At 44.5% G+C, this 23,636-nt stretch overlaps 2 protein-coding genes across 2 annotated transcripts in view; one reads left to right on the forward strand and one right to left on the reverse strand.

Moving 5' to 3' along the window:
* On the reverse strand, positions 1–20,733 carry ZBTB33 (zinc finger and BTB domain containing 33). The gene is given in 3 exon segments (XM_070759897.1): positions 1–2,126; positions 2,129–2,437; positions 20,291–20,733. Coding segments are annotated over 3 exon segments (2,163 nt in total). The 5' UTR covers positions 20,334–20,733; the 3' UTR covers positions 1–315.
* The window catches only part of NKAP (NFKB activating protein), an 11,323-nt gene continuing 8,145 nt past the window's right edge, over positions 20,459–23,636 (forward strand). The window contains exons 1-2 of the mRNA XM_070759899.1: positions 20,459–21,182; positions 23,534–23,614. Coding sequence (XP_070616000.1) covers positions 20,968–21,182; positions 23,534–23,614 — 296 coding nt within the window. The 5' untranslated portion in view covers positions 20,459–20,967. The remainder of the gene's footprint in view (positions 21,183–23,533; positions 23,615–23,636) is intronic.

The raw sequence follows: 23,636 nt of genomic DNA on the forward strand, positions 1-23,636 counted from the left end.
TAACTTCCTAAGCATCTTGCCACCTGTATTCAAGTATCATTTTATTTCCTGACCAATTTTTTTTTTGTTCACAAGTTCAAAGGCTATTACACATAAGTATCTAATTTTAAAACACTACCGTAGGCTAAAAGTCGAAGAAGAAGCACGTGGACGTGTTCCGTAATAGGAGAGACACTCCAGATGCTTCCGAGCGGCCCATTAAGAAAGAACTCTGTTTTTTTTTTCTTTAAAACAACCAACAACCACAAAAAACTTTCCTCCCACCTTTTGAAAACGAAACAAAACATTCCCCCCCCCCCTATTTTCGTGACACCTTCAGTAAGATTCCGGTATCACGAACTCAAATTCGGTGGTGCCGTCCGAGGGGTTTTGTTTAAAGAGGGTTTCGTTTGGTTGCGGAACGAAGATGTCATCCCAAGTCATTGGCTTCACAGGTTGGCTCGGGACCGGTTCCTGAGGGGTCTCTTTTGAAGGATTGCCAGTATAAATCAGGATATTGTCATTGACAACCGGGATATTGTTGGAATTCCCTGAAATGATACTGTTGGTATTCCCCGAAATGATATTGTTGGGATTCCCCGAAATGATATTGTTGGGATTCCCCGAAATGATATTGTTGGGATTCCCCGAAATATATGCGTAATTTCTGATCTGCAAAGACCGACACGGATGCAAACGGTACAGCTTGGATTCCCCCGAAGGATCTTGGCTGTGAACCGATCGAAGATGAGTGGCCATCACCTGATAATTGATAAAACATTGGCCGCAAGCCAAGCATTGATACCGCCGCTCCCCTGTGTGATGGATCTCGTGCTTGGTGCGGTATTCCGCCAGAGGGAAAACCTTCTCGCAGTAACGACAGGGGTATTTCTTCTCCCAGGAATGGACGTTGAAGTGTCTCCGTAAACTGGTCAGGCATACATAGGACCTCCGACACACAATGCAGATGTAATAGACTTTCCCGTCCATAATCAGCTCGTAGTGATCGTCGTGTTTGACTTTCAAGCGCTTGCGGTTGGCAGAATCGTTGCCCGAGGTGCGCGGCATGTCATCCAGCCGAATTTCTCCATCCGCCTCATTTTTCACCGGGATGACAATGTCGTAGGTGTCCTCGCCGATGTTCGCGTAGACTTTGCAGCCGGTGGACAAGCTTTCTATCTCCGACGCTTTGTCTAACGTAATGATCTTCTGCCCTTCGGTGATGTGATTCAGCGCAACGTTTGGGGGAGCATCCTTGAGGCCTCCGGAGAGAACGTCGGAGATCTGGATCTTGAATTCGTTGGGTTGGGAGACTGGTTCCGGCGGAAAGTTCACAATTGGCTTCTTCTGGACTGCTGGGCTGTCGGCCACAATGGTAGGCTTTGGAGTCGTGGGCTGCTGGACCAGAGAGCTGCTACTTGCGGAACCGGGACTAGATAAACCCAGGATGTCGTCATCGTCTTCCACATCCTCCTCTTCCTCTTCTTCCTCATCGATGACGTTGGTTTCCATGTCGGTTAAGGAATTGTTGGTGGATGGCTGCTGGTTCTCTTCAGGAATTGGCAACACCTCTATTTCGTGGGACGAACCGACTCCTGGAGCAACACCAACCTGCGATGAATTGATCACAAGGACATTTGGAGTCGTGGTCTTTGGAGCCGGGGGAGGAAGGGGGTCAAGAAGCTTTTGGTTTTCTGCCGGGTTTGGAAGAACAGTCGATGAGTCAAGCCGTGGAGGTGCAGTTGCCGCCGGTTGAGAGAGAGTATGACTGTTGGTAGAGCTGGCTACCTCAGAAGACCCAGTGGCATTCGGGATCTGAGTTATGACTTTGGTCTCCACCGAACGTTCCTTAGAAGGGACCAGCTCAGAGCAGAAAATGACATCGTCATCGTCATCATCATCAGAATCACTAATGGTGATTTTGGAGGAGTCACACGGCTCCCTGTATAGGGAAAAGGATTCCGTAATGATAGGCTTCCCAAATTTTATGGATTGGAACTCAGATGGGACCGTGGTCTTCTGGACTTTGGGCCCGTTTGCCTCCGGGATAGGTAGCTCCGAAGCACTGGCCTCCGAGGACATGTTCTTCACCTGTTCCAGAGGGACGCCCAGCTCAGCAAGGAATTTCACCCCAAGCAACTCTCCGATTTAATCAGTTCGTCGAGCAATTCCGACCGCACCCGGACAATTTTGGAACTGTAGATGTAGTTGAGGATTTCCGCGAAAACCTCCCCCCGGATGAAGTTCAGCTCCACGACTTGTCCCGCCACAGCAAAGAGCTGGTGGAAATAAGTGCTGGAAGCGGAAAGGATATTCCGGTGGGCTCGAATTTGCGGGTCCTCCACGATCACGGTGACGTCGCAGAAAAGCCCCAGGCCTCGCTGCTCGTCCAGCGCTTTCAAAAGCGTGCCGGAATATTGGTTGTCGGTAGCGGTGATAAGCTTCCTGGTCTCCATTCCTGAACCAAGAAATAGAATCAAAATTCCTTTCTATTGTAGTTAAGTTAAGCACCCACCCCTCTCCTAGAAGAATGAAATATCTTGAGAAATATTACAAAAGGTAAAATATTGCATTTCCCTGGATGGGAATCAGAGAAATACAGTTTGTTTGTTTTTCACAGGCAGGAAGCAGACTCAATCTTAATAGCCCCCACCTTTCTTTTTTTAAAAATATTTTTTATTATTTTCAAAGACAAAAGGAGACATACATACATTAAAAAAAAAAAGAACAACAAAACATGTAACACAGAAGGAGGAGATCTGATCGCTCCGCTCTTGGTTGCAGTCTCTGGTAAAAACCTTTTGTTGATTAGATCATATCAAAGAAAAAATAACATATTTCATATCTCTGTTATATACAATTTCAAGATAAAATACCACCTTTCTTAATAGCCCTCAGCAGATGACAGCACCTACGAGGTAGATATATAGATGATGGATGGATGGATGGATAGGTAGGTAGGTAGATAGATACGATAGATAGATAGATAGATAGATAGATAGATAGATAGATAGATAGATAGATAGATAGATAGATAGATCAGTGTTTTTCAACCAGTGTGCCGTGGCACACTAGTGTGCCGCGAGACATGGTCAGGTGTGCCGCGAAGAAGGAAGCTCAGGTTCCGGTCTCGCAACTTTTTCTTGAGAGAGTGAAAGTGAGAAAGAGAGAAAGAAAGAGAAAGAAAGAAAGAGAGAGAGAAAGAGAGAGAAAGCAAAGAGAGAAAGAGAGAAAAAGCAAGAGTGAGAGAGAAAGAAGGCAAGAGAGAGAGAAAGAGAGCAAGAGAGAGAAAAGGAGAGGAAGGGAGAGAGAGAGAAATGAGCAAAAAGGGGAGGAAAAAGAGAAATGAGAAATGATTGATACAGAGAATGAGAGGAAAGAGAGAGAAACAAAAGAGAGAGAGAAGTGACTCTTGATTTAAAGCATATGATAAAAAGCACCTAAAGAATAAGAGAGAAAAAACCCCCAGCCCTCACTTGTTTTTGAAAAGGGTTCAAAGTGTGTATACACACACACACACACACAAGGGTGGGGAGGAGACAGGGATGGATAAAGAGAGGAGAGTGTCTTAGGGTGTCATTTTGTGTCATTTTGGTTGGTGGTGTGCCCCAGGATTTTGTAAATGTAAAAAATGTGCCGCGGCTCAAAAAAGGTTGAAAATCACTGAGATAGATGATAGATCAGGGGTCCCCAAACTTTTTACACTGGGGGCCAGTTCACTGTCCCTCGGACAGTTGGAGGGCCAGACTATAAAAAAAACCTATGAACAAATCCCTATGCACAATGCACATACCTTATTTTAAAGTAAAAAACAAAATGGGAACATACTATTTAGAGGGGGGGGGAAGAAGTCTGAAATTCATATATGTTTATGTTTTGTTTTTAATTTTCTTTTGTTAACATCTGATCGGCTATACAAGGTTTTCTTGGCTTATAGAAAAATGTATAAAGAAAGAAGGAAGCACTTTGGCATAATGGTTAATAAGTTAGAAATATAATTGGTGTGCTTTTTTGAGGAGGGAATTTAATGAAAAGAAAATGAATGTAACTGGATGACAAAATTAGGGGGAAAAACTTTTGCAACTTTTTGGATGATTGATATTAGTTACTAACAAAATACCACATTTTATTCATGGAAAATTAGATGTGCTCCTGTCACTCACCCGCGGGCCGTAGTTTGGGGACCGCTGTGATAGGTAGATCTATTTATTCACAAAAGTCCAGAGGGAAAGCATTTTGAAATTCCCTGATAATTCCCTGAAACTTGCGATCTAGTTAAGACCCAATCGTAGATGAGTCATACCAAACGGCTAAGCAGTGGGGAAATATCGGTAGCTGAGGAAGCGAGTTGTTTCCACAGTTATGCTCATTTTTGCTTGACTATGCCAGGCAGCACGTTACGTTGGGGTTTTTTTACATGATTTTTCCCTGACTATTAAACATTTCAATAAATTTTGGTTTTTTCCCCCTGATTTATTCTGTCCTGTTGTAATTTTACTTACTGTGCAACAAGAAAGGAACCTGGCTGTTTATTGCCACTCTAGCATAAAAGGGCAAGATCTTTATTTATTTCGCCCATTAAAAGTAGGGATTCCTTATGGAACCGAGAGAGGAGAGAATGAGAAAATGCAACTTGGAGGACCCAAAGGTTAGCAAGAGAAATGCAACTTGGAGGACCCAAAGGTTAGCAATATTAAGGCATGATGAAACCACATCCATGGTCACTCGTGCTCTCATCACCTCGAGGCTCGACTCCTGTAACGCTCTCTACATGGGGCTACCTTTGAAAAGTGTTCGGAAACTTCAGATCGTGCAGAATGCAGCTGCGAGAGCAATCATGGGCTCCCCCAGGTATGCCCATGTTACTCCAACACTCCGCCGTCTGCATTGGTTGCCGATCAGTTTCCGCTCACAATTCAAAGTTTTGGTTATGACCTATAAAGCCCTTCATGGCACCGGACCAGAATATCTCCAGGACCGCCTTCTGCTGCACGAATCCCAGCGACCAGTTAGGTCCCACAGAGTGGGTCTTATCCGGGTCCCGTCAACCAAACAATGTCGCTTGGTGGGACCCAGAGGAAGAGCCTTCTCTGTGGTGGCCCCGACCCTCTGGAACCAACTCCCCCCAGAGATTAGAATTGCCCCCACCCTTCTTGCCTTTCGTAAGCTGCTTAAAACCCACCTCTGCCGCCAGGCATGGGGGCACTGAGATACACTTCCCCCTAGGCCTTTACAATTTTATGTATGGTATGTTTGTATGTATGATTGGTTTTTTATATAATGGGTTTTTAACTGTTTTTTAGTATTGGATTTTGTTGTACTGTTTTACTGCTGTTGTTAGCCGCCCCAAGTCTGCAGAGAGGGGCGGCATACAAATCCAATAAATAATAATAATAATAATAATGGATGAACATACTCAAAACGGGGCTAGAAATAGGCTGCACATATTTCTTCGCTGTTATTTCTCAACAGATGCTAATGTCTTGGCCTCACTAGTTGTAGGTGGCGTGTGCCAGGTTGAATTTTGATCATGTGACCATAGGGTGGAGGGGGGCATTAAGTGTGACAGCAATCACGAATCGCTTTTTGGAGGGCTGTAGTAACTTTGAAACAGTCCCTAAACAAACTGTCATAACTCAAGGACCACCGTCAAACGATGCTGAGTTTTTAATCTAGGCATAATCTACGTACGTAAAAGCCAAATACCGCTCACTCCTTGCGAAATCTCTGGAACTTGGCAAAAAAAATACTTGCCTGAAAATATTAAAACTATGTTCAATGATGCTACTCTCTATCTAGCTGATGCTAGGCTGCCTCTCATCTGCCTGTTCCCCTTGGGAACATCCCTTGGCCATGTCTTCCAAGGTGATTCCCATATGGACCATTAGATGATGCAAGAGTTGGTACCTATTCTTTCTGCTTCCGCTCCACTCGGGACTGCAAAAGCTTGGGAATATACACTGCTCAAAAAAAAATAAAGGGAGCACTTAAACATCAGAATATAACTGCAAGTAAATCAAACTTCTGCGAAATCAAACTGTCCCACTAAGGAAGCAACACTGATTGACAATCAATTTCACATGCTGTTGTGCACATTCAACTTTGTACAGAACAAAGTATTCAATGAGAATATTTCATTCATTTAGATCTAGGATGTGTTGAGTGTTCCCTTCATTTTTTTGAGCAGTATGTATGTATGTATGTGTATGTATGTATGTATTTGAAGTCCTCGGAGAGTCCTTGGAGAGGGGGCGGCATACAAATCTAATAAATTATTATTATTATTATTATTAATAATAATAATAATTAGGGTGTTCAGGTTTTTTTCCCCATGTATCGATAGTGTTTTTGCGACGTTTTGATGAGATCACACTCGTCATCATCAGGCTGGTATCCTGGGCTTTGCGCTGTTGCGAACCAAGTGAGGTTGGAGCTGCTGTTTTTTTAAAATAAATAGTGGTGCTGGGTTTTTATAGAAAGAGATGGCAGTCCCAAAATCACTTTGTTCACAACAGCGCAAAGCCCTGGATACCAGCCTGATGATTGGCAAGTGTGATCTCATCGAAACGTCGCAAAAACACTATTGATACACGTAAAAAAAAACCCAAACATACCAAATACATACCTATACATTGGTTGCGGATCAGTTTCCGATCACAATTCAAAGTGTTGGTTATGACCTATAAAGCCCTTCATGGCATCGGGCCAGAATATCTCCGGGACCGCCTTCTGCCGCACGAATCCCAGCGATCGATTAGGTCCCACAGTTGGCCTTCTCCGGGGTCCCGTCAACTAAACAATGCCATTTGGCGGGACCCAGGGGAAGAGCCTTCTCTGTGGCGGCCCCAACCCTCTGGAACCAGCTCCCCCAGAGATTAGAACTGCCCCCACCCTCCTCGCCTTTCGTAAACTCCTTAAAACCCAACTTTGCCGTCAGGCATGGGGGAATTGAAACATCTCCCCCGGGCCTATACAGTTATGTATGGTATGTTTGTGTGTATGTTTGCTTTTAATAATGGGGCTTTTAGTGTTTCTTTTAAATTATTAGATTTGTTATATATTGTTTATTATTGCTTTGAGCCACCCCGAGTCTATGGAGAGGGGCGGCATACAAATCTAATAAATAAATAAATAAAATAAATACCCATGAAAATAATAATAATAATAATAATAATAATAATAATAATAATAATCAAACAAACAAAAACAACAAAGTTGGAAGGGAACTTGGAGGTCTTTCAGTATAACCCCCTGCTTAGGCAGGAAACCCTAACTACTTCAGACAAATGGTTATCCAACATCTGCTTAAAAACCTCCAGTGTTGGGGCATTCACAACTTCTGGAGGCAAGCTGTTCCACTGATCAACCGTTCTGACTATCAGGAAATTTCTCCTTAGTTCTAAGTTGCTTCTCTCCTTGTTTAGTTTCCACCCATTGCTTCTTGTTCTACCTTCAGGTGCTTTGGAGAATAGAACATGGAGGGATAGAATCAAGATCATGTGAAGGCTTAATACCACTTTATAAGGTCTTGGTAAGGCCACATTTGGAATACTGCATTCAGTTTTGGTTGCCACGATGCAAAAAGGATGTTGAGACTCTAGAAAAAGTGCAGAGAAGAGGAACAAAGATAATTAGGGGACCGGAGGCTGAAAATGAAGAACAGTTGCAGGAACTGGGCATGGCTAGTTTAGTGAAAAGAAGGACCAGGGGAGACATGATAGCAGGGTTCCAATATCTCAGGGGTTGCCACAAAGAAGAAGGAGTCACGCTATTCTACTCTACTCTCTAATTTTGATTAAGTGAATCACTGCTGTTGAGATGTTAGTAATCCAGATTGTTAGGTGAATCGGGTTTCCCCTTTGCTTTTGCTTGTCAGAAGGTCACAAAAACAAACCTTGGGACATAGCAACAGTCATAAATATGAACCAGTTGCCCAAGCAACCTCCTCGATCCACAGCTCACATTAGAGAAACACCTTTCAGCTGTGGCGAGGGGGGCGTTTGCCCAGGTTCACCTGGTGCACCAGTTGCGGGCCTATCTGTACTGGGAGTCACTGCTCACAGTCACTCATGCCCTCATCACCTCGAGGCTCAACTACTGCAATGCTCTCTACATGGGGCTACCTTTGAAAAGTGTTCGGAAACTTCAGATCGTGCAGAATGCAGCTGCGAGAGCAGTTATGGGCTTCCCCAGGTATTCCTATGTTACACCAACACTCCGCCGTCTGCATTGGTTGCCGATCAGTTTCTGGTCACAATTCAAAGTGTTGCTTATGACCTATAAAGCCCTTCATGGCACCGGACCAGATTATCTCCGGGACCGCCTTCTGCCTCACGAATCCCAGCGACCAGTTAGGTCCCACAGAGTGGGTCTTCTCCGGGTCCCATCAACCAAACAATGTCGCTTGGCGGGACCCAGAGGAAGAGCCTTCTCTGTGGCGGCCCCGGCCCTCTGGAATCAACTCCCCCCAGAGATTAGAATTGCCCCCATCCTCCTTGCCTTTCGAAAGCTGCTTAAAACCCACCTCTGCCGCCAGGCATGGGGGCACTGAGATACACTTCCCCCTAGGCCTTTACAATTTTATGCATGGTATGTCTGTATGTATGATTGGTTTTTATATAATGGGTTTTTAACTGTTTTTAGTATTGGATTTTGTTATATAATGTTTTATTGCTGTTGTTAGCCGCCCCGAGTCTGCGGAGAGGGGCGGCATACAAATCCAGTAAATAAATAAATAAATAAATGAATGAATCAATAAATAAATAAATAAGCATTTGAATTTAGATCAAGTGATCATCGGGGTGCCGCAAAGGTCATCACTATTAAAAAACCGGTCACATTTTGTAACTCTGAACCGTCACTAAATGAGACGTTGTAACTTGGGGACTATCTGCATTATGGTAATAATAGCAAGGCCAGCATCTGCAGCAGAGAAATAGAAAAGAGGAACAATAAAAGAAGAAATACGGCATTTATAGATCCTGTCAACCAGGAAGAAGAGCCTAGTTCCACAATGAAGGCTCTTAAGTTTGGGGTTATTAAATTCGCCCCCCTAGCCGTTGAATGTATAGTGTGTTTGTTGATTGAATGGTTATGAATGTATTTGGTGTTGGTCATCACCTATAAAGCCCTTCATGGCACTGGACCAGGGTATCTACGAGACCGCCTTCTGCAGCACGAATCCCAGCAACCGATTAGGTCCCACAGAGTTGGTCTCCTCCGGGTCCCGTCGACTAAACAATGTCGTTTGGCGGGCCCCAGGGGAAGAGCCTTCTCTGTGGCGGCTCCGACCCTCTGGAATCAGCCCCCTCCAGAGATTAGAATTGCCCCCACCCTCCTTGCCTTTCGTAAACTTAAAACCCACCTCTGTTGTCAAGCGTGGGGGAACTGAAACATCTCCCCCTGCCTATGTAGTTTTCTGTGTATAATATGACTGTATGTATGTTTTTATATATTGGGGTTTCTTGTTTTTTAGACTTTTTTAATGTATTATTGTTATTTTAGACTCTAACTATTAGATTTGTCATTATATATTGTTTTTATCATTGCTGTAAGCCATCCAGAGTCTACGGAGAGGGGCGGCATACAAATCTAATTAATAATGATAATAATAATAATAATTTTAATTGGTTCTTTAGTTTTTTAAGTTGTAACTGAATTTTAATTATTTGCATTTCGATATACAGTGCTCAACACCCCCCCCTCAAATAACGCATCCTAGATCTGAATGAATGAAATATTGAATACAGTGATCCCTCGATTTTCGCGGCTTCAAACTTCGCGAAACGCTATACCACGGTTTTTCAAAAAATATTAATTAAAAAATACTCCATGGTTTTTTTTTCTATACCACGGTTTTTCCCACCCGATGACATCATACGTCATCACCAAGAATCACTTCTCTGTCTCTTTCTCTTTCTTTCCTATCATTCTCTGCTTCAATCATTTTCTCATTTCTCTTTTTTTCTCCCCTTTTTTCTATCATTTCTCTCTCTCTTCCTTCCACTCTTCTCTCTCTCTCTCTTTCTTCCTCTCTCTCACTCTCTTCCTCCCTCTCTCATCTCTTTCTTTCTTTCCTTCTCTCTTTCTCTATCTCTCCCCCTCTTGCTCTCTCTCTTTTTCTCATTTTCCCTCTCTTGTTTTCTTTCTCTCACTCTTTCTCTCTCTCTTGCTATCTCTTGCTCTCCCCCCTCTTTCTCTCTCACTCTCTTTCTCACTTTCTCTGCCAGCCCGCCCGCCCGGAACATTCAAAATAAGAAAACACTTCGCTCTGTTCCAGGCGGGCGCGCAGGCAGGGAGATGGGAAGAGCGCGCGCCGGCCCGTGCACCCACCAGCCTCCGGAGAATGCCTGTCCCGCCTCTCTTGCAGCAGAGGAGAAAGAGAGGTGGAGCGGGCGGCGAGCAGGCGAGCGGGGCGAACGGCCGGCGGGCGGGCGAACGGCAGGCGGGCGGGTGCCTAAGGGGAACGGTGGCCGCCAGCGCTGCTGCAGGAGGACCCGTGTCTGAAGAAAGCCGGTGAGAGGGGTAGTTTTTGGCTGTCCATAGCCAAAAATGGTGTTTTTACTTCCGCACCGCTACTTCGCGGAAAATCGACTTTCGCGGGAGGTCTTGGAACGTAACCCCTGCGAAAATCGAGGGAACACTGGTATTTCATTTGCACAACTACAGTGTTCCCTCGATTTTTGCGGGTTCAAACTTCGCGAAAAGTCTATACTGTACCACGGTTTTTCAAAAATATTAATTAAAAAATACTTCGCGGGTTTTTCCCCTATACCACGGTTTTTCCCACCCGATGACGTCATATGTCATTGCCAAACTTTCGTCCGCCTTTAATAATTTTTTTTAAAATAAACTTTAATAAATAAACATGGTGAGTAATAATCTAAATGGTTGCTAAGGGAATGGGAAATTGTAATTTAGGGGTTTTAAGTGTTAAGGTAAAGCTTGTGATATTGTTCATAGCCAAAGATAGTGTATTTACTTCCGCATCTCTACTTCGTGGAAATTCGACTTTCGCGGGTGGTCTCGGAACTCATCCCCCGTGAAAATCGAGGGAACACTGTATTCCATTTGCACGACAGCATGTGAAATTGACTGTCAATCAGTGTTGCTTCCCAAGTGGGCGGTTTGTTTTCACAGAAGTTTGACTTACTTGAAGTTATATTCTGTTATTTTAAGTGTTCCTTTTATTTTTTTTTTTGAGCAGTGTATATTTTCTTTTTTTATATGGTGTAAGCCGCCCCGAGTCCTCGGAGAGAGGCGGCATATAAATCCAGTAAACTTAAACTTAATTATGTTAAAATATATGCTAATTTCTGTTTCTTAAGCAAGTGGATATTCAGGCCCAGGTGGCTGGATTTTCCCCTCGAGTTTTGCAAATTCGGGTTATTTCTGCTTGAAATTCCCTGTCCTTGTGGGAAGTTCCAGAAACCGATTGCACTGCAAAGTAAGCCTGGATTGAGTACTGTACTATCTGAGTTCTCAGGGTGTGTGTTTTTTTCAACCTGGGCCTCTCTGAAGCAGCCCCAAAACCCAGGCCAGGTTCTGATACAGTGGTACCTCTACTTACGAACTTAATTCGTTCAATGACCAGGTTCTTAAGTAGAAAAGTTTGTAAGAAAAAGCCATTTTTCCCGTAGGAATCAATGTAAAAGCAAATAATGCGTGCGATTGGGGAAACCACAGGGAGGGTGGAGGCCCTGTTTCCTCCAAGGAGATTCCTGGAGAGGCCCCATTGAGGCTTCCCCCCACCTTTTCCGGCCCTGTTTCTTCACAGGAGATTCCTAGAGAGGCCCCACAGAGGCTTCTTCCTGCCTTTTCCGGTACTGTTTCCTTCCAGATTCCTAGAGAAGCCCCACGGAGGCTTCCCCCCGCTGTTTCCTCCCAGGAGATTCCTGGAGAGGCCCCACGGAGCCTTCTTCCTGCCTTTTCCGGCCCTGTTTCCTCCCAGATTCCTAGAGAAGCCCCACGGAAGCTTCTCCCTGCTTTTTCCGGTCCTGTTTCTTCCCAGGAGATTCCTAGAGAGGCCCCACGGAGGCTTCTCCCCACCTTTGCCGGCCCTGTTTCCTCCCAGGAGATTGCTAGAGAGGCCCCACAGAGGCTTCTTTCCGCTTTTCCAGTTAGTTTCGGAGGCTTGGATTTGTAAGTGGAACATGGTTCTTGAGAAGAGGCAAAAAAAATCTGAAACATCTGGTTCTTATCTAGAAAAGTTCATAAGTAGAGGTGTTTGTAGGTTGAGGTACCACTGTATAAGAATCAGTCCAGATTTTTATCAGTCCAGAGAAGCAAGCTGCGGGCGTGTTTGTTCCTCACGTGACCAAATTCAAGAAAAGACTGCTCGGTCAGGTCTAAACAAGCCAGTTCTTCTCCGATTCAGCTGATTCGGTGCCCTGTCTGTCAGCCCCACCAGTTTTCCAGTTGTGATGGGACTCCAAATCCCATTGCTGGCCGCACAGGATAGAAATCGTAAGCCAAAAGGACTGGGAAGGTTGCAAGTTAAAATACAATGCTCAAAAAAATAAAGGGAACACTTAAACAACACAATATAACTCCAAGTAAATCAAACTTAGAAACATAGAAACATAGAAGACTGACGGCAGAAAAAGACCTCATGGTCCATCTAGTCTGCCCTTATACTATTTCCTGTATTTTATCTTACAATGGATATATGTTTATCCCAGGCATGTTTAAATTCAGTTACTGTGGATTTATCTACCACGTCTGCTGGAAGTTTGTTCCAAGGATTTACTATTCTTTCAGTAAAATAATATTTTCTCATGTTGCTTTTGATCTTTCCCCCAACTAACTTCAGACTGTGTCCCCTTGTTGTTGGGTTCACTTTCCTATTAAAAACACTTCCCTCCTGAACCTTATTTAACCCTTTAACGTATTTAAATGTTTCGATCATGTCCCCCCTTTTCCTTCTGTCCTCCAGACCAGTGATTTTCAACCTTTTTTGAGCTGCGGCACATTTTTTACATGTACAAAACCATGGGGCACATTGAGGGGGGGCTAAAAAAAGTTTGAACAAAAAAATTATCTCTTCCTTTCGCTCTATTTCTCCCTTCCTCTTTCTCTCCCTTCCTCTTTTTCTCTCTCATTCTCTCTCCATCCCTTTCTTTCTCTCTTCCTTCTTTCCTCTTTTTTGCTCTATTTCTCTCTCGCTCCCTACCTCCCTCTATGTCTTTCTCTCTCCCACCTTCCCTCCCTCTTTCTCTCTCTCTCTTGCTTTCTTTCTTGTTCTCTTGCTTTCTCTCTCTTGCTTTCTTTCTTTCTCTGTCTTTCTTTCTCTCTTGTTTTCTTTCTCTCTCTCTTTCTCTTTCTCTCTCTCTCTCTCTTTCTTTCTTTCTCTCTCTGAGCTTCGCGGCACACCTGACCATGTCTCGCGGCACACTAGTGTGCCACGGCACACTGGTTGAAAAACACTGCTCCAGACTATACAGATTGAGTTCATTAAGTCTTTCCTGATACGTTTTATGCTTAGGAAAGACTTAATGAACTCAATCTGTATAGTCTGGAGGATAGAAGGAAAAGGGGGGACACGATCAAAACATTTAAATATGCTAAAGGGTTAAATAAGGTTCAGGAGGGAAGTGTTTGATTTACTAGGTTTACTAGGCTTACAAGAGGAAACTTCTGTTTGATTTACTAGGTTCGCCATCCCTGACCTAGAGTCTAACAGCCGCCATCTTGTTTCTCTTGCCTTTCTCCTCTCAGCCCTTAAAGCTGCTGTCCGCCCATATACAGGGGTAGGCAAAGTTGGCTCTTCTATGACATGTGGACTTCAACTCCCAGAATTCCCGAGCTAGCGTGATTGTGAAATCAAACTTCTGTGAAATCAAACTATCCACTTAGGAAGCAACACTGATTGACAATCAATTTCACGTTCTGTTGTGCACATTCAACTTTGTACAGAATGAAAGTATTCAATGAGAATACAGTGTTCCCTCGATTTTCGCGGGGGATGCGTTCCGAGACCGCCCGCGAAAGTCGAATTTCCGTGAAGTAGAGATGCGGAAGTAAATACACTATTTTTGGCTAGGAACAATATCACAAGCCTTCCCTTAACACTTAAAACCCCTAAATTACAATTTCCCATTCCCTTAGCAACCATTTAGATTATTACTCACCATGTTTATTTATTAAAGTTTATTTAAAAAAATATTTATTAAAGGCAGACGAAAGTTTGGTGATGACATATGACATCATCGGGCGGGAAAAACCGTGGTATAGGGGGGGAACCACAAAGTATTTTTTAATTAATATTTTTGAAAAACCATGGTATAGACTTTTCGCAAAGTCTGAACCCGCAAAAATCGAGGGAACACTGTATTTCATTCATTCAGATCTAGGGTGGGTTCTTTGAGTGTTCCCTTTATTTTTTTTGAGCAGTGTATTTCCTCCCACTAACGTCAGCTCTGATAGAACCAGGCTGTCCAATAAATAATCTTCTGTTGTTTTGGGGATACACCTCCCTAAACCATGCTGGCTGGGGATGATAGGAGTGGGAACCTATCCAGAATCCAGCCAATGGAAGTTAGGGGTGGGGAGGTCAAAAGAGCTGCCAATCCATTTCCTCAACTTTTAAGATGCCAACTTTCCTTCTCTCTATCCCAAGCTAGTCCTTAAAACAATTCCCTTGCCCTGCTGGCAGGGGGTGATGGTTATTGTAGTCACGATGCACCCAAGTTGTCAAGCTGGGAAGAGAAGGGAAACAAGGAGAGATCATTCCGGATCTCCTCCTTTAAATAAGCTTGCCACTTCTCCAATCCTTCCCTTGCTGGGAAGCATGGGAGTCAGAATCCAGGCTGATAACTTTGGGAGAGAGGGGGAGAGAGAAAAGAGAGAGAGAGAGGAGAGAGAGAGAGAAAAGAGAGAGGAGAGAAAATGAGAAAAAGGGAAAGAGAGGAGAAAAGGGGAAAGGGAAAGAAGAGTGAAAGGGGGAGAAAGAAAAGAGAAAACGAAAGGAAAAAGAGGGGAAAGAGAGAAAAAGTAGAAAAGAGAGAGAAGAGAGGAGAGAGAGAAAAGAGAAAAGAAAGGAGAAAAAGAAAAGTTGGGGAGATAAAAGGGAAAGTGAAAAAGAGAGAGAATAGAGAAGAGGATGAAGAGAAAGAGGAGAGAGAGAGAAGAGGAGAGATAAAGAGACGAAAGAGAGAGCAGAGAAAAGAAGGGAGAAAAAGAGGAGGAAAGAGAGGGGGCAGAGAAAAGGGGAAAAGGAGAGAAAGAAGAAAGAGGGTGAAGACAGAGAGAGAGAGAAAAGAGAAAAAGAGAAGACGGGAGAAAAAAGGGAGAGAAAGTGACAAGGGAGAGAGAAAGAGAAGAAAGGGTGGAGGGAGAAAGAGAAGAGTGAGAGACGAGAGAAAAAAGGGAAGAAAGAGAAGAAAAAAAGAAAGAGGGTAAGAAAAGTCTCTTGGGGCAGCCAACAGAAGGCGAACTCAGCCCGTGTCGATGGGTGAGGATTCAATGGGGGGGGGCTCCTCCCAAGAGGTCAGAGGATGGGTATTGTAGTCCCCATGCAACTGCAGGATCAGCTCACCCACCGAGGAGGGAGGGGCCCGGCTGACCCCAAAGCCTGGTCCTCTCCGACACCGGTTAAAAAAACCCCAATCAGGCCGGCTCTCCGTACCTCCGCTCCGCCCCGCGTCGCCGGCTCTCTCCTCCCGCAGCCAACCAGCCCCGCGTCCTTCCGCTCGCCGCTCGTCGCAACGCTTCCCAGCCCCTGCGCGGCCCTCGGCTCTTTCCGGAGCCGCTCGCCTCGCCCTCGTGCTCGGCCCGAACGCCGCTCGGAGGGACCTTCGCGCCTGCCCGAACGCCGGCGAGGAGCCATGGGGGCGGAGTCGCGAGCCCGAAGGCGCTCGGCCCCCGGGAAGGGAGGGGGTGAAAAAAGGCTTCGGGGATTTTCGGCTTCGGAGCGCTCCCGGGCTGAAAGCCGAGCGGCGTAGCAAAGGCTTATTCTCTTCCCCCACACGCACGCACGCACGCCGCCCCGCGCGCGCCTATTCTTGCGGCTGGGTGGCATCCCGTGCAAAAAGCATCTTCGTGCAAATGCCCCAGACACGTCGACCTCGGGGCTGGCTGGGCTCCAGGCCGACCTCCGGGGTCTCTTTCGGAGGAATGGGGTGGGGGGTGGCTGCAATAAGTTTGCCCCGAGGTGCCCGGTGAAAACCTGCAAAACTCTCTTGCAAGAGTCAACACCCCTGCAGCCCGATAGGTAGCTAGCCAGGGAAAATAGGTAGATGATATACAGTACATACATTATATACGTGTTTGTGTGTATGTGTATGGATGATAGGTAGGTAGGTAGGTAGGAGTCTACGGAGAGGGGCGGCATACAAATCTAATAAATAATAATAATAATAATAATAATAATAATAATAATAGGTAGGTAGGTAAGTAGATAATATACAGTACATACATTATATACATGTGTCCATGTGTGTTTGTATAGATAGATAGATACATACAGATAGGTAGGAAGGTAGATGAGATACATTATATACATGTGTATGCGTGTTTGTGGATACATACATATATACAGGTAGGTAGGTAGATGATATACATACATTATATACGTGTGTATGTGTGTGAATGGATAGATAGATAGATAGATAGATAGACAGACAGACAGACAGACATAGATATACATATATAGATGTATATGAATAAATAAAATGGGAGGTTGGATGTTTCTTGCTCTAAGCGCCAGCTCTGCTACTGAACAATCGGAGGAAATTCCTTTAAGATCCAGGCCAAAAGAGGATTTAGCTCCTAGGGGAGGTCCAAAGGAACCCAATTCCTGAATCTGTGATCTTTAGAGATCCCAAAAATATATATTTTAATTAACCCAAGCGTCTAAATTTGCACCCTCTGAACCCTAAATTTAAAAAAAAAAGTTTCTTTGAGCAAATCAACATCCACCTATCCAAACAACCAGATTGTGTCTTAAGGGAGAGTTAAAAAGGAAAGTTCATTAAAGCCAATTGTGTGAATTGCTTTTGGTATTCTTGAGGCCCAGAGGGCTTAGCATATCAAAAGTAAGCAAGGAACTAATCTTTAAAAGCAGCTACTGTTTGTTAAAGTACTGCAAGAGTTCTGACCTCCCTATCATGATCTATAGAAGTTTTATCAGTAGTAGTTTTATCAATACAGTACAGTAGTTTTTATCAGAAGAGGTGATGGGCATTTTTCCCCCATTTTAAAGGCTTTCTTGGTGTTTGTGTGGCCACTTCACTTTTTCAGCTTAAGCTCGCCACTAAAATTGTGATGCTTCCCCCAGAATGCGTAAGCAATATATTCTCTCCCCCTCCCAAAAGAAACTGTTTTAAACAGTTATTCTTAACCACAAACCAGCCAAGCCCTCTATTGTGTACCAACCTATGTGGATTACAACCTCAAAGAATTAGGCTAAATAATTCTACTTATATAGCACGAGACTGTGCTCTGACTTGCATTATTATTTAATACCTTCCCTCTGGGGAGGGTTAATTCATTTATGCCCCTTGCTTTTAAACTGCTTTCACAAAACGTTTTAATTGCTAGTTATATTCATGCCCAAAAACTCCTTTGGTGGTGGTGATGGGGAGATGGACAGTTATAGAAATCTGACCAATAAATAAATATAAGGTAAGCCCCCTTTTTATCTATAGGCAGTCCTCCACTTACAACCTCAACTGAGCCCAATTATTGAGACATTTGTTAAATGAGTTTCCCCCCCCCCCCCCATTTTATGACCTGGCCACTTTTTTTTAAGCAAATCCTTGCAAGTTGATCATTTTTGCAATGTAGTAGTTAGGTAAATCTTGCTTCCTTGTTGATTTTGCTTGCCGAAAGGTCACATAGGGGGAATCGCACGACCTTGAGACAAAGCAACTGTCGTTAAGCATAAACCAGCATCTGACTGTTGATCACATGATCACAGGGATGCTATGGTTGTTAATGGCCATAGGTTGTGTTTTTTCAATGCGGTTGCAACTTCAAACAGGCATTAAAGAAACTGTTGTATATTGAAGACGATCTGTATTACAGCAAAGTTTCTATCCACATATAATTATTTTAGGTTAGCATCCTGCACTCCTCTTTTGAAAACAAAAAACAAAAAACCCGCTCCCCAGATAGGTCAACCTTCTCTATGGCCCCAGCAGGTGTCAAAGGTGGAATTTCATCCCTGCTACGGATCTCCAAACCAAAGTTGATAGGATCCATCCTCTTAAGATGTTGGATAACTATTTGTCTGAAGTGGTGTAGGGTTTTCTGCCTAAGCAGGCGGTTGGGCCAGAAGACCTCCAAAGTCCCTTCCAACTTATTATTATTATTATTATTATTATTATTATTATTATTATTATTTCAACAATACAACATAGCAAATGAGATCACTATGCTGGATTTCGTATTTCATCACCAGTCGGGTGTTTCCTAAGCACTTAGGACTGCGTGATATAGCGGCGAATTATTTGTGCTGATCCCAAAAAAACAGTAATACACAGCAAACGAGATTGATATGATGATGACTAAGATGAGCAACTGGACTTTCTTGTCTTTTTTTTCCTTTTGAAGATGTTTTGCCTCCCACCCAAGAAACTTTGCAGCTCTGACTGGGGAATGGAAGGGTTGATACTCCTGGCAGAAAGAGCTGGATGTTCGCAGCCTTTTGGATGGGAAGCGAAAGATCTTCTCCCCCCCACTCCAAAAAAGACATGAAAATCCAGTTGCCTTCTGAAAACAAAAGAAAAGAAAAAGCAAATATGGAACTACCGTCATCCAGGTTCATGGTTGCAACCAGTGTTCCCTCTAATTTTTTTGGGGGGTGGGCGGAAAAGTATAGTGTCTGAGCGGCAGTCCCTTCGGGACTGGGCTGCACAGAAATAATAAATAAATAAATAAATAAATAAATAAATAAATAAGCAAACAAACAAATAAAAAACCCACCCTGTTTTGCCTCAGAGAATTTCAAAATAAAATACTGTACTGTGTGTCTATAACAGTGAGCTCATAATAGGGCAACTCTATCAATATCAAAATGCCACTTAAATAGTTGAGCTAGTTTCAAACTAGATTTTGATTTTCTTTCTCTCTTCCTTACTCCCATTCTTTTTCTTTCTCTTTTCCTTCCTCTCTTTTTTCTATCTGTTTCTCTCTCTTCCTCTCTTCCTCTCTCTCTCCTTCCCTCTCACTCTTTCCCTCTCGGCTTCTGGGCAGGTTTGGAAAACTCTGAGTTGATGATGATTTTTAAGTGAGCGATTGCTCACTGCTCAGCTTAGAGGGAACTATGGTTGCAACTGGACTTTCTGGGTTTTTTTAAATTTCTTTTGGAGTTGTTTCACTTCTCCTTCAAGAATATTCCTCTGCTCTAACTGGATGATGTGGAATGGAAAGATTGATACTCCTTGCAGATTCATTTTGCATCCTTTTTGAGGGTCCCTGATCCTGAAGACATAGAAAAACCTCCCAAGTTGCTTCAACAATGCTCTCCAAGGATGCAAATGACCTGCTCTCTGCAAGGAATATAAATCCTTCCATTCCCCACCATTCGGTCAGAACTGAAGAAGCTTCTTGGATGAGAAGGAAAACGTCTTCAAGGGGGGGGGGGGAACCTCAAGAAAATCCAGTTGCCTCCTGAGAAAAAAAAAGCAGCTTTGGGACAACCATGACCTGGAAAGTCTCTACAGACTTTTAAAAACTTGTAGTGCTGGAGCATTCCCAACTTCTGGAGGCAAGTCGTTCCACTGATTAATTGTTCTAACTATCAGTAAATTCTTCTTTAGTTCTAAGTTGCTTCTCTCCTTGTTTAGTTTCCACCTTTTGGACTTTTTTGGAAGAATATATATATTTTTAAAAAGCACCTTTGGGAACCCCATCCTACAGGATCTTATGGCGATCCATTCGGAAGAAAAGAGGGAGGGGGTGTTTGAAATAAACGCTGCTTTTGATCCGATCTTCCAAAGGTGCCTCGGAAAAGGGTCGAGCCAGCCTTCTTCCCACCGAGGAGCCGCCGGTTGCAAGGCGCTGCACAGCAGCACCGGGGGACCGTAAGCCTTGCATGCAACCCGGGGGGAAAAAGGCCCCAAGCAAAGCAGCTTCTTTGGGATCGGCCGCCTTCTTCGGCCGCTTGGCTGCACGGAGGAACCAGGCATCCCCGGGCCGAACGGAGCTAAAGCGGGAAGCCGCGAGCCAAGCCCGGGCCCGGCCACGCGTCCGCCGCCTTCCCGCGAACAAGGCCGGGCGGACATCGACTTAGCCCAGCCGGGTCCCCCGCCCCACCGGCCTTCTCCCGTTCCCGTGCTCCGGCTCGAAGGCCGAGGACGGCGGTTCTTACCCGCAGCCATGCCGCCCGCCTCGTTCATGGCGCCCGGCTCCATCGCGTCTCTCACCGGCGGCAGCAGCAGCCCATCCGAGCACAAAGGAACCGCCTTGCGGAACCCTAGCCGAGCCGCTGACGGGAGCCGGACGGACGGGAAGAGGGAGCGCACCGACCGGAAGTGGCGGGCGGGAGCGGGGTTTCTCCCGCGGACGGAGGCTCCGGGAGGTCGCCAAGGCGTCTGCACGGCTTTGTGAGGAAGATTTCGAAAGGGCTGATGGGAAGGTCGAACGGCGGGGCGCGGATCACGGGGCCGGAAGTGAGGCACGGGGGAAGGAGAAACGGACGGATCGTTTCTTTTGTTGTTGTTGTTCCCTGACGTGTGCTGGTTCCGAAGTGCTCCGGACGGCCCTTGTAAAGAGATCCTGGCTACAGTCAACCGGGTCTCCCTCAGAAAAGCTGCCCGACAGCGCTTAAGCACTACCCGAGATCAAATCGAAGCGGCGCAGGAAGTCAAGGGTGCGCGCGCCTCTTCTACTTTCGTGCCTCTAGGGCCAGAAGTGACTCTTCCTTTAATAAAAAATAATAAAAAATAAATCGGCGCATATGGCGCTTTCCGGACATGACGTCAGAACACCGGAACTCGCGATGTTGGGGCCTAGAGGAGCCGCCGCGGCCTGGTGGCCTCAGCAGCCATGGGTCCGGTGTCGCGTTCGCGGAGCCCCCAGGGCTCCCCGGGGCCCCGCCGGGGACGTGAAAGCGGCTCGGCCAGCCCTTCTCCGTCCAGGCACAGCCGCAGCCGCCGTTCTCGCTCTCGGGAGCGCAACGGCTTCCGGCGCCCGCATCACTTCGGTTACCGGCACGACCCGGAGCACTACGGCAAGGAGCAAGAGGAGTCGCTGCGGCAGAGGTGAGAGACAGCGGCGGCCCGCGGGGAGGCCGGACTCGGCTCCGGGGCTTGTGGAAAACTCTGGTTCTGCTTGCTTACGGTTGGCCTCGCTGTCAGCCAGATGTTTTACTATTGCTGTCATTACTATTAATAGTATTTATTTATTTATTAATTTACTAGTAATTTATTATTAGTAAGGCATGTATGTTAGATCGATTGGATTGATTCGTAAGTTTGTACAATGGGATTTTATTGTTTATAATTTTAGTGAGTTGAATTTTAATATTGACTACTTCCTATTACATTGTATTGTTTTATATTGTTGTAAGCCGCTTTGAGTCCTAAGGGATTGGGTGGTATAGAAGTCAAACAAGGAAGTAAGGGGAGGGAAGGAAAGGAGGGAGAGGAGGAGGGAGGAAGGAGAGGGGGGTAGGAGGGAAGGAAAGGGAGGGAGGGAAGGAAGGAGAGGGAGTGGGAAGGAGAGAGGAAGGGAGGGAGGGAGGAAGAAGGGAACGAAGGGAGAGGAGAGGGAGGAAGGAGAAGGGGTAGGGAGGGAGGGAAGGAAGGAGAGGGAGGGAGTGGGAAGGAGAGAGGAAGGGAGGGAGGAAGAAGGGAATGAAGGAAGGGGAGAGGAGGAGGCAGGGTGGGAAGGAGAGAGGGAAAGAGGGAAGGAAAGGGAGGGAGGAGAGGAGAACGGAAGGAGAGAGGAAAGGAGGGAGGGTGGAAGGAGGGAAGGAAGATTTATCTGCCGCCCACTCCAATTGGACTCTGGGCGGTTCACAATAAGAATTAAAACAATCTAATAAATATGAATTGCAGTTACAGCAACAATAAAACGATATAAAAAATACATCAGCAACCCTTAAAAAAAACCATGCAATCTGTCAATCATTCCATGACTTAAAATAAAATCTTAGTAATAAGTCATCCAAACATTTTCTAAATTGGGGCAAGGCGCTTTTGGCATGCGCTTTTCAATAATTTCAATAGTAATAATAGTAACAATTACAATAATAGAATAGAATATAGAATAGAATAAAATTCTTTATTGGCCAAGTGTGATTGGACACACAAGGACTTTGTCTTGGTGCATATGCTCCAAGAACCCCTCGATGTTATTATTAGCCTCCTTCATGGTTACCTTGTGGGTAATAATAGTGAAATAGCAACAAAAATAATAATACTGTAATGGTAATAATATTATTAATAGTAGTACCCTGTTTTCCCCAAAGTAAGACCTCCTCTGATAATAAGCCCAATTGGGCTTTTGAGTGCATGGCAATAATGCCGCCCCGCGTCTACGGAGAGGGGCGGCATACAAATCTAATTAAACATAATAATAATAATAATAATAATAATAATAATAATACTGTAATGCCAAGCGCTTATTTCAGGGTTCAAAAAGAATAAAAGACAGAGTCTTATTTTGGGGAAAACACGGTACTAGCAATAAATAATTAAGCTTGGCTGTTTTCTTGCAAATGTTTCATTACCCAATTACCATAGGTAAGATCATCAAATGTTAGAAGGGTAGGTTACTCTCATTTTATTAGTCAGAGCAATGATATAAACAGCCAGCCGCGTACTCTACTAGCACTTATGGCATTACCTAGTTGCATAATGAAAAGTCTGCAAGAAAACACCCAAGCTCAGAGACCATCAAAGGACCCCACCATTCAACCCTGAGCTACAAATATTCTCCTCTTTCCATATTATTATTATTATTGTTGTTGGACATGTGGTTTTTCATAGCTGCTGGAGGGGAAGGGTGATCGCTCTGTTCCGGACAGAGAGGAAAGCAATATTGAGTCAAAGATGAAGCGACATATGTTACTACAGTGAAGGATTTTGTGATCCTTTGTAACTCTTTTGTATGTATTGTATTGTAGGAATCTGTTGATTAATAAAAGGGGAGGGGTGTTTGATAAGTAGGAAACACAAGGCAGATTTTTAATGCCATTTATTTTTAGTGTAAGTGAGGTTTTATTTTATTTGTAAAATTTGTAAAAAAAAAAATTGATAGTGATTTGATCACATTTTCTGCTCATCTCCCTAAAGAGGGAGTCGGCAATGATCAAATAAAATACTAAAATTCAAAAATAGGATATAAAATTTAAGAAGACAGTCCTATTGATTTAATTTATCGATTAAAATTCAGTGTGAAAAGTTATTTAAAAGCTAAGCAGAAGGCTTTCAGAATGCTAACCAGCCCTAGGAGGATAATTGGGTGACGATTTGCAGTCCTTTTCTTGAAAAAATATCAGGGCTTCATGCACCACTTTTCTGATTGTGTCTTTAACATTTAGGTTTGAAATGTACATGATTTCATTTTCCGGCAGTTCTGACTATTATATATACTGTGTATATTACAGACGGCTAAACGAAAGAGAACGAATAGGCGAACTTGGAGCACCTGAAATCTGGGGACTCTCACCAAAACTTCCTGAGCCAGAGTAAAAACTTGCATTTAATTTA

This window comes from Erythrolamprus reginae, chromosome 8 (assembly GCF_031021105.1).
Source record: "Erythrolamprus reginae isolate rEryReg1 chromosome 8, rEryReg1.hap1, whole genome shotgun sequence".
NCBI classification, from domain to species: domain Eukaryota; kingdom Metazoa; phylum Chordata; class Lepidosauria; order Squamata; family Dipsadidae; genus Erythrolamprus; species Erythrolamprus reginae.